General features: G+C 34.4%; 1 protein-coding gene across 1 annotated transcript; it reads left to right on the top strand.

The window, feature by feature from the left end:
- The first annotated feature begins 204 nt into the window (after window positions 1-204).
- LOC8260090 lies at window positions 205-13,576 on the top strand. Its single transcript, XM_015725619.3, has 9 exons — window positions 205-714; window positions 843-1,297; window positions 1,612-1,811; window positions 2,235-2,405; window positions 7,196-7,510; window positions 10,733-10,891; window positions 10,966-11,115; window positions 11,228-11,434; window positions 12,112-13,576. Exons 1-9 carry the CDS (start codon window positions 321-323, stop codon window positions 13,187-13,189), a joined length of 3,129 nt encoding a protein of 1,042 aa, XP_015581105.2. The 5' UTR covers window positions 205-320; the 3' UTR covers window positions 13,190-13,576.
- Window positions 13,577-15,726: the final 2,150 nt, after the last annotated feature.

The raw sequence follows: 15,726 nt of genomic DNA, 5'->3' as shown, positions 1-15,726 counted from the left end.
ATAATATAAGATATTAGTAACAGTGGTGATACAAAGTTACGTGCTTTAATTAAAGTGTAAAGTTTACAAAGAAGAAAAGAAGCACCTAAAATAGTTTTTTAAAATTTCGAATTTGGGTTTATTTGGCCTAGCGACATAAGATGAGGGGCTAAAATGAAACTTTATGCAATTGAAATATGAGGGCCTGAGAACTTTTCGTTTTGGCCACCGAAGCTAACGGCTCAGCGTGCAGTATAAATAACATCCCATTTGGCTGAAATGTGGAGCCATAAACCCTAAAGGCCAAGAAACAAAAACAAACAAACAATCAAACCTCTGCAATGTATCCACCAATGCAAAACGACGACGACGAAGAAGAAGAAGAAGAAGAAGAAGAAGAAGAAGAACTCTACAGCTGCGACGAAAGTGACGACGGATTCAATGAGGACATGGAAGCCCTAAGGCGAGCCTGCACAGTCGCCGGCACAAATCTCGATCAACTCAACATTGACAACACTCGTTCTCCCTCCCCCGCTGATGCCTATGGCTCGGATGATGATGTGGAACTGTTTAGGAACATAAAGACTCGGTTCTCGATTCCTATGAGTGATTTTGATGAGCCGCTTTCCTTAAAGCCGTTATGTGCTCTTCCACCGGATTTAGAAGATGATGCATATAATGATTTTGAAACTCTTTGCGCTGTTCAGAGGCGTTTTGCTGCTTATGATAACACCGGTAAGGTTTTAGGGCTTGTTTGGATTAATAGTTATAATTTTGAGAGTATTGGGTTCGGTTTTAGTAGAATTGAATTCTCAAACTCAAACTTTATTGTTCAATTTACAATCTATCATTTTCTGTTATAGATATTATGAGAGGAAAAGTGGAGAATTTGGTAGAGAAACCAGAAGCTAGAAAGGCTTCTAAAGTGTTTCCACATACTGAAGAAGGTGATCATGCGACCAGTTTATTTAGTGATGATAAAGAGATACAGCAATATCAACTATTGCGCGACAATGATGATACTCATGTTTTACCATCTCTGGGGTTATTACAAGATTCTTCTAGCTTTCCAAAGTCAGCACAGGTGTTTCTTGATGCCATTAAGAGGAATAGATCCTGTCAAAAGTTCTTACGGAGTAAATTGGTGCAAATTGAAGCAAGAATTGAGGAGAACAGGAAATTGAAGGAACGTGTAAAACTCTTTAGAGACTTACAGGTTTCATGTAAAAAAGTTACTGGCCGAGCACTGGCACAAGGGAAGGATCCCCGAATTCAATTGATATCGGCCCAAAGGACATTGTCTTCTAGAAATTCAAAGGTCATCTGCTTTAGTCATTATTTATCTATTTATTTCTGAACTAATTATTTTTTTAATTGTTTGCTCTTATATGGGTTAAATGAGTGAGTAGCAATGACCTCAAAATTTTATTGTCAGAAAAAAAGCCTCATTAATTTGATAATGAGTGTCAATGAAGTCTTCTGCATCACTTGCGATGTCTATTTATTTGAGCTTGTCAATTTGTCTAAAGCTTAACTTTGTCTACTTGTGCCTCATCTTATTACTCTTTTTGAGTGAGGTTTTACTTATTAATGTTACTTGCTCTTCCCTAAAGACACATTTTGTTAATTCAGGTTAATGACAACAAGGTCTCAGCTATGCATAATGGTCCAGTGGAGAATTCTCATGCTATTAATTTTAGAACGGCATTGGAAAACTTTCCTCATATGTTGAAACATAAAAAATGGACTCAGAAAGAAAAGGAAAACCTTAGAAAGGGAATAAGGCAGCAATTTCAAGAAGTGTTGCTTCAAATTTCAGTGGATCAATTGAGGTATTTTCAGTTACATTTAGATTATATATTATATGCTTCTAATGCATTGTAATGAAATTATCTTCCTGTTAAAACATCTTAAAAACTTAGAGCTTGTTGCTTTACACTTCTTATGTCTGCACACTTATAGAAACAGCTGTATGTAACTTACAGTAATCAGAAACTCTCTATTGCTTGGGACAATGCACCGTTTCTTTCCTATGTATCGAAGAAGAATAAATGTAGAGACTGGTTTATGATTCTCTCTTTTACAATATGAGAAAGGCACCAGTCTCTGCTTTATCTTTGTAACCTTAAAATGCGCGCCTTAATCCCTATAGATGCCTCTTGGCATAAAATATATACTGATAGCCTTACATATTGAAGGATATTTCTTTTAACCTTTTGTTTGTTAATATAATAACCACACATTTTATTTTGAAGTGGTTCAGAAGGATCTTCAGGAGATGCTTACAATTTGGATGCCGTTTTCTCTTCAATCCGTGATCTGGAAATTACTCCAGAAAGGATTAGAGAGTTTCTTCCAAAGGTTAATTGGGATCAATTGGCTTCCTTGTATGTCCCTGGTCGCACTGGTGCAGAATGTGAAGCACAGTAAGTACTCTGTAATTGTTATTCTTTTGTTCAGACTAGTGAATCTTGCCCATGGTGATGTAGGACAGCAGTAGTGGGATAGAAATTTGAAGCAAAGATGTGTAGACTTGAAGCGGGAACCTAAGAAAATCACCTAGGGTTTAGAGAAACTTTTTTATTGAAATTAAGATCAGAATAATACAACTGAAATTGTTCAATAGAACCCCTATTTATACTAGTTAGGATAAATTCTAGTTGTAGAAAGAAAAGTAGTCCTAACTAATAAAACACCTCTAAAACAAGAATCCTAAGTAAATAAGGAAAAAGGAACTCAACCAAATTAAATAGGAAAACTTAATAAACTCCTAAAACAAACAAAATAAGGAAAACTAAACAAAATACCTGATCTGAATGGGATGCTCCTACATCATTCTTCCCAGGTTAGAAAATAGTTCAATATCGGAGGAAAAACTTTGATAACTTCATACATCTCTGGATTGATATTCTTCAACTCATCTTCAGCAACCCAAGTACTTCCACTAGCTCGTTTATCCAACTATTTCAATAGAAATCACCTATACTGATTTCCCTTTCTAGACTTTACTTCCGTGACATCTAGCACATCTTCAATAATATCTTGCTTCACTTTTGGCAATTGGCTAGCTTGTTTAGCAATTTTGGCAATTTCCCATCAAATCCTTCAAAAGGGTAAAAATCAGAGATTGAAGATAGGACTGATGTATAAATCAGATGGAAGCTCAGTCATTTAAGCGTTAGGGTTGATCTTTTTCAGCACCTTACATGGTCCAAATTTTCTCGACTTGAGCTTGTCATAGGTGCCTTGAGGAAATTTTTCATGCCTTAAATGCACAAGCACCGAATCTCCTTCTTTAGATCTTGTAATCGGCGATATTGATTCGCTGTGGAAGAATAATCTGCATTGCAGGTTTTCAATGCTTTTCTTCATGAATCGCCTAATATGGTCAACAAAGGCTTCTCATTGTCTCTTACTCTAGCCTCTTGCAGTAAAGGTACTAAATCAAGTACGTGTTGTAGTTTTAACCCATAGGCCACTTCAACTGGTGTCTTTTCAGTGGTCCTATTTACCAAATTCTTATAAGCAAATTCAGCTTGTCGAAAAACAAATTCCTTAGTCTTCATATTGTTCTGAACAAGACACCTTGAGAGATTTCCCAAACTTTGGTTAGCAACTTCTATTCGTCCATTCGTCTGTGAATGGCACGTGCTATAATACTTCAATTCAGTGCTCAATTTTCTCCGAAGAGTCCTCCAAAAGTGCCCCACAAATTTGACATGTCTATCCAACACAATAGAACTTGGAACACAATGCAATCTAACTACTTCTAGATTAGCTATACGTGTTGCATTTGAAGTTTTCAAACAAGGAATGAATTGGGCCATTTTTCAAATCATTCCATTACAACAAAAATTGAATCTTGCCGTTTAGACATCCTTGGAAGCCGTAAGACGAAGTCTATACTCAAATAAACCCAGGGTGTTTCAGGTTCAGGTAAAGGAGTAAACAGTCTTTTGTCTGTTTACCTATTCTTTCCACATCCCTATACATTTTGGCCAATAATAGCAGCCACCCACCATTGCTATTGCCTCTCTTCCAAAATGTCCTAAACTATTCCCATGAAGTTCTCGAATGATCTTCTGTCATAAAGAACCCTCATGAACACAACTGATTTTCATGAACACAACTGATTTTCTTTGAATAAATAACCATCAAGCAATCTATAAGAAAAATGCCCTTACTTACTACAAGTAAAACATGAAGATTTTGAGCTGCTGCCTTCTTTTAAACCACTTGAACTAGGATTGTTTTGGGCTCCATAATGCACAACATTCTTCCCCTTTTCACTCCTATCAAGGTTATCTACACCCCCAACAATTGCCTTACCAGTTGTGGTAGCTCCTTTGCTGTTTCATTGGGCTATTTGTTCACCTTGAAAGTTTTGATTACTGCTGGAATTGCTTTAATCCTACCATACATGGGCCTCCTTACTTCATAGTGCAACACTTTTTTTTCAACCATTAAGGCATATTGGCAACCATCTTCAAGATTAAATCAACAAAACACTTTCATCTCATCTCTTAAAGATTTATTTAAACTAGAAAGATAACGAGAACTCATATGTTCTTTCGTCTCGTTTAAGCCAACTTGAATAGGAACCTACAAACATAGTGTCCCATCTCTTCTCTTTGAAATTTCTCATACAACTCCATGGCATAATCAGCTGGCGAGAAATTCTTTTACATCTTTTTCTTCATATGTTCCTAAGTGCTGATTTTTTGTTTGCATTGTTTTGCACACTGCTATTTTCTTACACTGATTTCCACTCAATAATTTTCCAAACTAGCTTCCCATTCTAAGTAATCCTCTGCATGCATCTTCCCAAAGAAATCAACAACTTTCACCTTCACTTTGCCACCTTTCAAATCAAGGACATAAAGTAGTCACTCTTCCAATTCATCTCCTTCCATATGATTTGTGGGTCTATCATCATGAAAGGGGTTTTCATTCTCTACTTCCTCATGATCATCCTCAAGACTAACTTTTGGCATGTCTAAGAGGTCACAATTGCCTTTTGGAATCTCCATTCAGGTCTCCCTGTAGGCTCCTATTGTTGCAAGGCTTGCACAACCCTCGACAAATCTTCAATCATACGATGCATCTCACCAGTTCTGTCTGTTGGGTCTGATGGCCTTTTTCTTGATCTCTTCTACGTCTAACCATAGCTTAGGAATGGAAAGAAATTTAGCATTTTGATCTGTTTTTTTTTGCTCTGTCACCAACTTACATAGGACAACAGTAGTGGAATAGAAATTAACAGAAATTTAAAGCAAAAATGTATAGACTTGAAGTGGAAATCTAAGATAATAATTTAGGGTTTAAAGTAGAGATGGCAATTTGTCCCGTGCCCATGGATAAACACGTAATCCAACCTAAATGGAGCGGGTTTTCCTTGCACCGCTACCAGTGATGGGGCAGGGACGTGTTTAAGCCGCTCCACTCCGTCCCCGCCTTGAACTATATCCAAAATATATATATATATATATATATATATATATTTTATATGTTTTATTTATATAATATAAGTAAATAAATATAATTTTAAAAAAATAGATCAAGTACTATTTAAATTTAGACTTTATTTCTTCAAGTATATTCAATAATAGTTAAATATTAAATAAATATATTTAAAAAATTAATAAAAATATTTATATAGTGTAAAAATAATAAAATAAATATAGCTGGCCACCCCGCCTTAAATTTTTTTTTTCCACCCCGTCCCTGCTCCGGTCATGGACGGAGCGGGGATGGGGAATGCCAAACCCGCTCCAACCCGCCCCGTTGCTATGCCTAGTTTAAAGAAACCTTTCTGTTGAAAGTGAAATCAGACTAATACAACATACTAGCTAGGATAAATCCTAATTCTGGAAGGAAACATAGTCCTAACTAATAAAAGGCTTCTATGACAAGAATCCGAAATAAATAAGAAAAAAAAGGAACAAAACCAAATTAAATAGAAAACTCGATAAAATCCTAAAGCCAACAAAAAAAGGAAAATCAAACAAAAATCCTTTAGCTTGGACATGTTAGGTATGTGTCTATGAGGGGAACTTTGTCGAACTCTCTTTGGTGCATGTGAACTCATTTACAAGGGGAGGGGAAAGGGCCAATCTAAAAGGAAAAAGGTGAATTTGATTTTACATGTTTCTGGCAAATAGACTAATTCTCAATTTCTCAATCCACCCCATTATCTAAAATCATTTCTCAGTCAGGGTCACTAATTTCAAGGTAGCTTCAATTTTAAACTTTTTGTTCAAAATTGATTATAAATTTGTGAATACAAAACATTGCTGTAAAATGACTGTCTGATATTAATTGACTTAAATTTTGGTGTGTATGATCTATGGAAGATATTACTAGATCCAGTCTTGGTATGTTGAACATGGAACATACAAAGATTATGAGATTATATATTAATTATACAGTTGTTCCCTGGTATGCTTAATAATGAAAATTTAACTTATAGAGGCTAGGCCCTGTATTCTAGACAGACCTTTTCACATTTCTTAGGAGAGAAATTAACAAGAGACATTTCTGTCTTTGCAAGATAACACTTGTTACTAAGCTGAGCATATTTCAGGTTGCTTAAGTAATTGTAATTGTTAACTCAACATAGCTACACTTCTACATTTGACAGCTGTTATTAAATGGTCAGAACCACTGTGTCCAGAGTGAAAATTGAATAAATGAACTTCTTTTGTTTTTTTTTTTTTTAAAAAACTGTAATTCTTGTCCTTCTACAATGAGGTTTAGATATGTTATGTGGCACTTGTCTAGTTTTCTTTTTTCTTTTTCTGGTCTCAGTTTTTGCAATCCTTAGTTATCCAGTCTAGATTATAATTCAATTTGCTCTGGTCTCAATTCATGTTGTTCTTGACAAGTGTTTTCATGTTCATTGATTTTCTATGAAGCACACATCCTCAATCGAGCTAGCTTCGCAGATGTCTCTATGATGATTACCATGACATGCATCTTTACCATTATTGGATTTGAATAGAAGTGCAAGGTTAACACAGGTCATACAGGTGGGACCCATAAATATCATGTGCTTTACTCAAACAGTGGTGTTGATCGCATCTGGTGATTGTCATCAGATGTCTGCGACGCTCACATTTTTTCTTTTCCTCTTTCCTCATGAAACTATTTCCATTGTCTAAACTTCAATTTATTTGCTTTACAACTTTTATCTTGATATAAATGATTATCCCTGCAGGTGGTTGAATAGTGAAGATCCATTAATCAATCACGGTACATGGTCTCCTGAAGAGCTTAAGAAGCTAATGTTTATTGTCCAGGAAAAGGGGATGACTAATTGGTTTGATATCGCTGTATTACTGGGGCGGAATAGGACTCCATTTCAATGCTTGGCACGCTACCAGAGGAGTTTAAATGCTCGCATATTAAAGAGCGAGTGGACGAATGAAGACGATAATCAACTTCGCATTGCTGTGGAAACTTTTGGTGAAAATGATTGGCAGTCTGTGGCTTCTACTTTGGTGGGACGGACTGGTCCTCAATGCTCTAATAGGTCAGTTCCTACTTCATATCATTATTGCATTTCATAGTTAATTTTAATAAGCCTTTTAGCTGATACTTCAAAGGTTTTTAGTTTTCTAGGAAAACTTCTTAATTTTCTTGCGGTGTTCTGTTGTTTCATTGTTGAGGTGTTTATAGGCTGGGGACCACCTGGCTTTATTTTAATCAAATTATCAGGCTTGTACAAATGTTTTCTCCCAAAGCCAACTTAAGTAAATCTGATGTAGGACGTATTTAGATAACATGTTCTACGTTTTTTTTCCTGAAAAGTAAAGGGTTTAAAATTGAATTCAGGTCTGATTGGAAAGAAACTCGGATATGAACAGAGGAGTAGGAAAGAAAAGATGAGAAAACTCAAGGTTTAGGATTCATGCCTAGAGAGAATTGAAACACACACTTTTAGAGGCAACAGTTTGCAAGAAATTTTTGTTTATTGAATATGAAGACTTAACTACTACAGACTTTGGTATATGTAGACTAAACTAATCCCAACATTACTTGGACTAGGAATTTTAAACTAGGAAAATTACAAACTAATGCTCACTAAGAAAATACTAAACCTACTAGAACTCTTAGATTCAAATTTAAAATAAAACAAAGACTTGTAAAATAAATTTCAACTGTTGTTCCAGCAAAGCTGGAAATTGCAGAAATACCTGTTGGGTATTAAAAAAATTCTAAATCTCTTGATTCTTTAATTTTGCTTTTCTTGATGTTTTCCTTGTCCACATCATTCTCCCCAGTTGGAGAAAACTAGACCTCAAGCAACAAAAACAATAATGCGTTGGACTTGAAATAAGCCTTCTTAAACTATTGGTAGCAAACGAAAATACTTGAACCCTCCCTTTAGACTCATCTACAAATTCACTAGGAATAATGAAGTCCACCTTTTGAACACTAGCAATGGGCAGCACAAATTCACCTTCTTGAGCATCTTTTCTAACTTGAACAACAAATTTTACCTCTTGTTTCTTTTCCACATGTTGATAATCATCTTGCAAGAGCTCTACTTCATGTTGCCTTCCCAATTCTTCGTTTACTTGAATTGGTTCTTCATATTCAATGTCTTGGACATGTGATTTATGGAGCGAGTTTCGTGGTTTGAGGTTTTGCAGTTGCAGGATTTAATTTTCTGTTTTCTTTTCTATATTGATCATGGAGTTGCACAGGTTCTTTTTATAGTTATGCAATTGCTGCTCCACCCCTTTTGCTTGTTGAGCAAGTGTCTCTAGCTGTTTAATAGTCTTTACCACTTGCTATCTTGAAAGTCCTGCATGTGAATCTGGCCTTGGACTTTCTGGTTGTATATTTTGAAGTTTTTCCTCTCCAAATAGCAAATTTGCAAAATTTCTAGTTGCTTGTGCTGCACTTTTGGCTTTCCTATTATTAGATTTCTCACTCCTTCACCAACAGTAGGCATGCAGATTAGGTCTTAGGTTTGACTTTGGTACAGCTTGTAGGCTTTTTGTCAACTTCTGAATGTTGTTCTCCAACGATCTTGAATGCAACTTGTAGACTTGGGGCTGATTTTTGTAGAAAGACTTGATTAATGATTATGATTGCTGGGGTTTGAAGATAACCTTCTAAGCAACTCATGTAAGCAATCAAATGAATCAAAGCTTGAAGTCATCCCATCATTCAATTGATCAAAATTTGATTCGTTCTCTTGATGAAAAGAACACATTGCTTTTTAATACGATCATCATTCAATCTGCTTTTTCTATTGATTCAAGTAATTAGGCATTGGCATGTAGCTATATGTTGAACTATATATACCATTTCATGCATTCTTTGGTGATAATATGATAGCAAATATTTTCTCGAAGCTTTGTTTTCATCTCTTGCAATGTATTAATTTGCAGTTGCCTTCCTATTTGTATAGTTAGACCACCATAATTTTGCAGATCCGATCAGTTGCACTTTGCATATTCTACCTTTTGCAGTTCCTCATAGTTGTAGCTATGATACCAAAACTGATGTAGAACAGATTTAGATAACACGTTCTCCAATGATTTTCCCTTAAATTAAGGGTTTAAAATTGAATACCAGGTCTGGTTTGACAGAAATTCATATTTGAAATAGCAGAATAAGAAAAAATGATGAGAAAACTTCTACGAGTCAAAACTGAGAAGGTTTAGGAGTCACACCTAAAGACAATTGAACACAAATTATAGAGCAACAATTTGCAAGAAATATTTGTTTATTGAATCTAAAAATGTAACCATTACAAGCCTAGGTCTATATAGATTGAACCAATACTAACATTGCTTGGATTAGGAATCTTAAATTAGGAGAGTTACAAACTAATATTAACCAAGAAATGCTAAACCAACTAAAACTCACTAATGAGTTCCCTGGTCTCGGAATTAACTGTATAAGAACCAATCATGGCTTGATCTGCCTGTGAAATGAAATACATTTTCTTTTCCAATAGTTTTATTCTCATAGGTAAAATATATAGAACACATTGCTGGCCTTTCCGAGCTCTTGATCATAAAATCTTGGTCTGATACCCTGAATTAGATTGGGCCTGAGCAAACTATGACAACACTCTTGCGATTGATTTAACAAAGTAGCAACTTCCATAGACATATATTTTGTAGTCGGGTATGATTAGGAAGCAAAATGGCAGGATGGAAGATGAATTTTAGAAACTAACTTGACTTATTCCAAGTATTCCCACTTCCTTAGAGAACTGAAGGATAAATTTTGGCCATATAATTGTTGATCATGTGATGCTCCTGTGAATCAAAAGTACCTTAGATATAAGCATGCAAGTATAATGGCTAAGCCATTGGGAATATTATCGGAGTTGAAGAAAATACCTGTAGAGATTCTAGCTATTGTCCAACCATGTTGTTCCTTGAAGATTGTCTCCCATTAAATGTGAAGAATGATTGTCTGCTTCTAATTGGAAGCTGCTGATACGGCGTGCTACCCACCATCAGCCCCACTTCCTTACAGAAGGGGAAAAATGACTTTCCATCATCATTTTATAAGTCTCAATTGTGCAATTACGCTTTGGAAAATCTTCATTATCCTTCTGTAGCATCATCTAGTTCATGCTGAGAAGTGTTCGGATTGATTCATTTCCAAAATCTTTGATGACTTTCTTCTATTCTATGTGCCTATGTTTACCTGGTTTTGGGCTACAAATAACTTGGTTCTTTTAGTAAAATGTCTTGTGCCAATATGATAATTTCATAACATGCAGATGGAAAAAAACTCTTCACCCAAACATTTCAAGAACAGGCAGGTGGACTTTAGAGGAAAGCAAACGCTTGAAAGTAGCTGTGATGCTTTTTGGTCCAAAGAATTGGGGGAAGATAGCTCAATTTGTGCCAGGCCGAACTGGTGTGAAATGCAGAGAAAAGTATGATACATTAATCTCAATGGTGATCGAGATTTTTTTGATATGACCAAATATTGACTTCTTACCTGTTGCAGATGGTTTAATTGCCTAAATCCATCTCTGAAAGTGGGTAAATGGACTGAAGAAGAGGACTCAAGGTTAAAGGCAGCAATTGAAGAATGTGGATATTGCTGGGCGAAGGTTGCAAAGTTTCTCTCACCCCGAACAGATAGCGAATGTCAGAGGTATTTCATTTGTATTAGTGGATGGATTAAAGGCTCCGATTAGTAGTGTATACATTTTTTATTTCATTTCCTATTACTACATTTTTTGACCTGCATTTTTGCATAAAATTAGGCGATGGAAGGTTCTATTTCCGCATGAAGTGCCCTTGCTACAAGCAGCTAGAAGAACGCAAAAAGCTGCAATGATAAGCAACTTCGTGGATCGTGAGTCAGAGCGGCCTGCACTTGGTCCTCATGATTTTGTTCCAGTACCAATGATAAGATCTGCACCTGAGCCCAAAGACACAAACAAATTGAAGAAACCTAAAAGGAAAATCAGGTATGAGATTCAAATATTTCTCATCTTTGTTTTGAAATGTCCTTCTTTTGTTTTTCCAATCAAATACTTAGCTTGATTTAATCCAATCCTTCTTTTACACTATGCATGGATGCAGGATAATATCAGGGGAAGGTAAGGAAATAGAAGGAAAATTGGTTCTTATTTGGCTAATAAAATTTCTTAGGAGGGGAAAGGAATTGATTCTCCTTCATTCCCCTTGTAAAAATTGAAATTCATTACACTCCAATTAGGGGTGTAAGGAGTTTCACTTCATGGAAAGAAAGTAAAATCTAATTAATTATCCATTTTATTTCTATTGTTGTAATAAAAAAAATTAGAAGTTAATTAATTCACCTGGATTCCCTTTAATGATTATTTTTATGTAATCAAACATAATAGGATAAATGTTTTCTCTTTCCTTCCCTTCCCTTCGAAATACCTTCCCCTCCTCTCCCCCCTCTTCATTGCCATTTATAGTGTTAGAGAAAAGCCAGTATCTGGGAAGGATCAAAAGGCTGCACCTCAGTTAGCTATCTTTTCAGTGACGATGTTTGTTTTGTGTATATTCAGAAGTTTCTAACATGTGTTGCACTATTGAGGTCTGTTCCAATGACTGTAGGTATAATCTTACTTTAATTCTCCTTGTGGGATTTATATTTTCCACTCCTGCACTGCAGCAACACTTCGAGGAGTCTCAGATCCACAAAACCTAAAGAAGGAATGCATATCTCTTCTATGGAAGACCCAGGAATAACTAATGGCACCGAGGTTGAGAAATTGGAGAATGATACTGGTGTGAGCAATAGAGGAATAAGGCCTTGTTCGTCAAAAATTTGTCATACTGAACCAGTTCAAGATGATCTAATGTCGAATTTTGGTTCAACATTCGCGAGGGTAGCCAATGTTAAAGGTTGTGATTCTAGAAAGAAAAAAAAGCTTCCTAAATCACATCCAAAAAGAAATGAGCTTATTCGAAAAGAAATTGGGAAGAGAAAGTGTCAGCTTATGTCAAACCATCAAGGCTTGGAACCAGGGGTAACAAATGCTGATAGTTTACAGATCACTAGTGGCGACAATGCAACATCAGGTGAAGAAGAGAGGGTTATGTTATCAGGAGCTATTGCTGAGATTTCTAAGTTGTCTTGTGATCATTTGGATGATAAGGTGAGCAAGGCTTCCAAATGCACAAGTGAAAGAAATATTGAAACAGCAGGGGAAGGCAATGTTGCTTCAGTTCCTTGTCAAATTGGCAGACGCATAAGGTCAAAATTTAGTAGCACGAAGGCTTCGAGCACGGATGATGAGGACAATGTTAGACTTTCATCTTTTGTTGCTTCAGTTAGTTGTCAACCTGATGGAAGAAAAAGGTCAAAACCTAGAAGCAAGTCTTGTTCTAAGAGGAGTTCAGGTGTGACTGATGAGGATAATGTTACACTCGCTTCCTTGGTTGCTTCGGTTCCTTGTCAATCTGATGGGCATAAAAGGTCAAAACTTCGAAGCAAATCTTGTTCTAAGAGGGTTTTGGATACGATCAATGAGGATAATATTTCGCCTAATGGACACACAAGTTCAGAAGGCAGAAGCAAATCTTGTTTAAAGAGAACTTTAGATACTGACGATGAGGATAATGATACACTTGCTTCCTTCCTCAGACCTAAATCAAAGAAGAAGAGGGCCGAACCCTTAGAAATTGATAATCAGACTAGCTCTCCTTCCAGTATGAAACATGCGTCTGAGTTGGTGTCGAAACATTAATTCCAATTATCATGCTCCACAAGAATAAAATCAAGTCTGAAATCTGAATTTTGGTTAGTCGGGGCTGCTGTAGAATAGATACAGAGACTTGTAAATTCTTTCATTGCTAGTCGTTCGCGGCTTCGAAGGTTAAAAGAAGAACGCTAACTATGAACAAACACAGAGGAAAGAAGTGAGCTTGTCACCTGAAGGTGAGAATTTGGTGTATATGATTTGCTCTTTATTCCTTTTTTGAGATTCTTTCTGAATGCTTAAGCCACCACATGACTGAATTAGATAACACTAGATCCATAATCCTATGTGGGTCAAGTTTTTATTTGATTTTAAGTCTGATTTTGGGGCAAAGTTATGAAATGGTAAATATGAAACTTCAATTTTCTTTCTTTAGATCTCTACTTGCATCCATCACCTAGACACTTTTATTCTTGATCTTATCATATTGTCTTTATAATGGTAAAAATATGAAACTGGACTTGGATAATTTACCTGCACTTGATTTTTAGATCTTATTTGTACTTTTATCTATTTAAATATTTGTAGGTGAATCTCTCAATTTGAATAAGGTTTAGAGATTGAATATATATATGTTTTTTTTTTTTTTTATTTGCAACTCAAAAGATGAAAAAGAAAAGCTATCAACTATGTTTATTAGATCATTTCTAATAATATTCTCTATATGTCTTTCAATTAAATTATAAATAATAAATTATCTATTTTTTTTTTGAAATTTGTGTATTTCGATAATATTTTTTCTTTTATTTTCTAGTTGATTTTTTTTTTTCATTAATAAAGTTAAAAAATTAAGTAAGAAGACAAAACATAAGTCTGTGAATGGAAATTGACAAGAGGCATTGCTATTCAAATTATTAATAAGTTTATGTTATCAAGAATTTTTCTTTCATTCATTGCTTATTAATAGTAAGCATATAAATCAATTTGTAGATATATGTTGCTATCTGCTAATTAATACTTAAAAATACAAAATAGTCAAACATCAATTTGCAATATTAGGTTTAGGGTATATACATGTGACTTCTTAGTCTGCTTAAATTCTTGTGATAAATTCCATGGCTGACTGTGCAAATTATTAAATACTATGGGGGCTCCTGGTCCTATAGATTTAAGAATATCTCACATCTTTCTTCAACATAAAAATGAAATGATAAGACATGGTTTAGATATCTTTTGCCTTCTCATGGCTTATAGAGACCAATGCCCTAAAGAATGGCTACAAATATGCTATTCTTTAATAACTATTTTGTTTTATTTATGCCATGTTTCGTTAAAATTTATAAAAAAATCTATTTTATTTAAAAAAAAGATGTGAAAGAAAAAATAAAATAAAAATAATTAAGTTGAAAGAGATATTTAGGTGTTATAAAACATATTGACTTACTAATATAGAATTTATTTAAAAAATTTATATATTTTGTTGGAATTTAGTTTAGTTATAATCAATTCCACGTAAATTTGATCATGTCAAATTCTAAATTAATCTTGAATATCTTTATTCATTCAAGGCATATAATAAACTTTAAATTTATAAATGAATTTCATAAATTTTATAAATTTCAACTAAACACAACATTAATTGCTAATAGAGTTGATGTTTTTCTTATTTAAAGTAAATAAATAAATTATTAGGTTATTTTTTTTTTCAATTTAGACATGAACTTATTAAGAAGCGTAATATAAAAATCTATTAGACAAATTATTAATGATTAGATTCTTTTATATTTATTTATAGATTCAATTTTTTTTTTTTGAAATGGATAATAAACAATAGAATATAGATAAAACTGGTTCTGACCCAATTTTGAAATTCTTTTAGATTAGTTTAGGTACATTTTCCTCCTACTTTTTATTTTTTTATTTTTTTTATTTATCTAAGATTAATTCATTTTTAAAATTCAAATCCCTGTCTTTTTCATATCTCACACAAACATAGCCTTAGAGTCATACTTGTAATTTATTACTTAAGCCTGGCCTGGTATGTCCATTTCTTTTAATGGTTGCCCTCTTAGCAAAGGACAAAACAGGCTTAGGATATCCTCATTCCTTGTACAACCTACTTTTATGCTAAGAACTAGGCATTTAAGGTATGAATATTATTGTTAGATCTAAGCTTATAGATAAGGGAGTGGATGATCAGAAATGCAAGACTTATAAAGAATATGGTGGGTTCCTCAACTAACTTCTTTTAAAGTTGTAATTTACTACTTGACTTGTCAGATGAAGAAGCTATTCTTTTATAATTAATTGTTGATGAAAATATAACCGTAATTTAGAAAAAAGAGAGAGAGATGGGTCTCGAACACACAAAATCTCTCGCTATTTGACAATATATCTCGTGATTATTAATTACTGATAATGACTATAATATTTTTTAGGATCAAACATCTTACTACTCGATCATGTCAAAAATATATCTCGTGATTATTAATTACTGATAATGACTATAATATTTTTTAGGATCAAACATCTTACTACTCGATCATGTCAAAATTTTGACATATAATAGTAGTTTAATAATGCCA

This window comes from Ricinus communis, chromosome 3 (assembly GCF_019578655.1).
Source record: "Ricinus communis isolate WT05 ecotype wild-type chromosome 3, ASM1957865v1, whole genome shotgun sequence".
Taxonomy (NCBI): Eukaryota; Viridiplantae; Streptophyta; class Magnoliopsida; order Malpighiales; family Euphorbiaceae; genus Ricinus; species Ricinus communis.
This window is presented reverse-complemented; position numbering and strand designations above follow the sequence as displayed.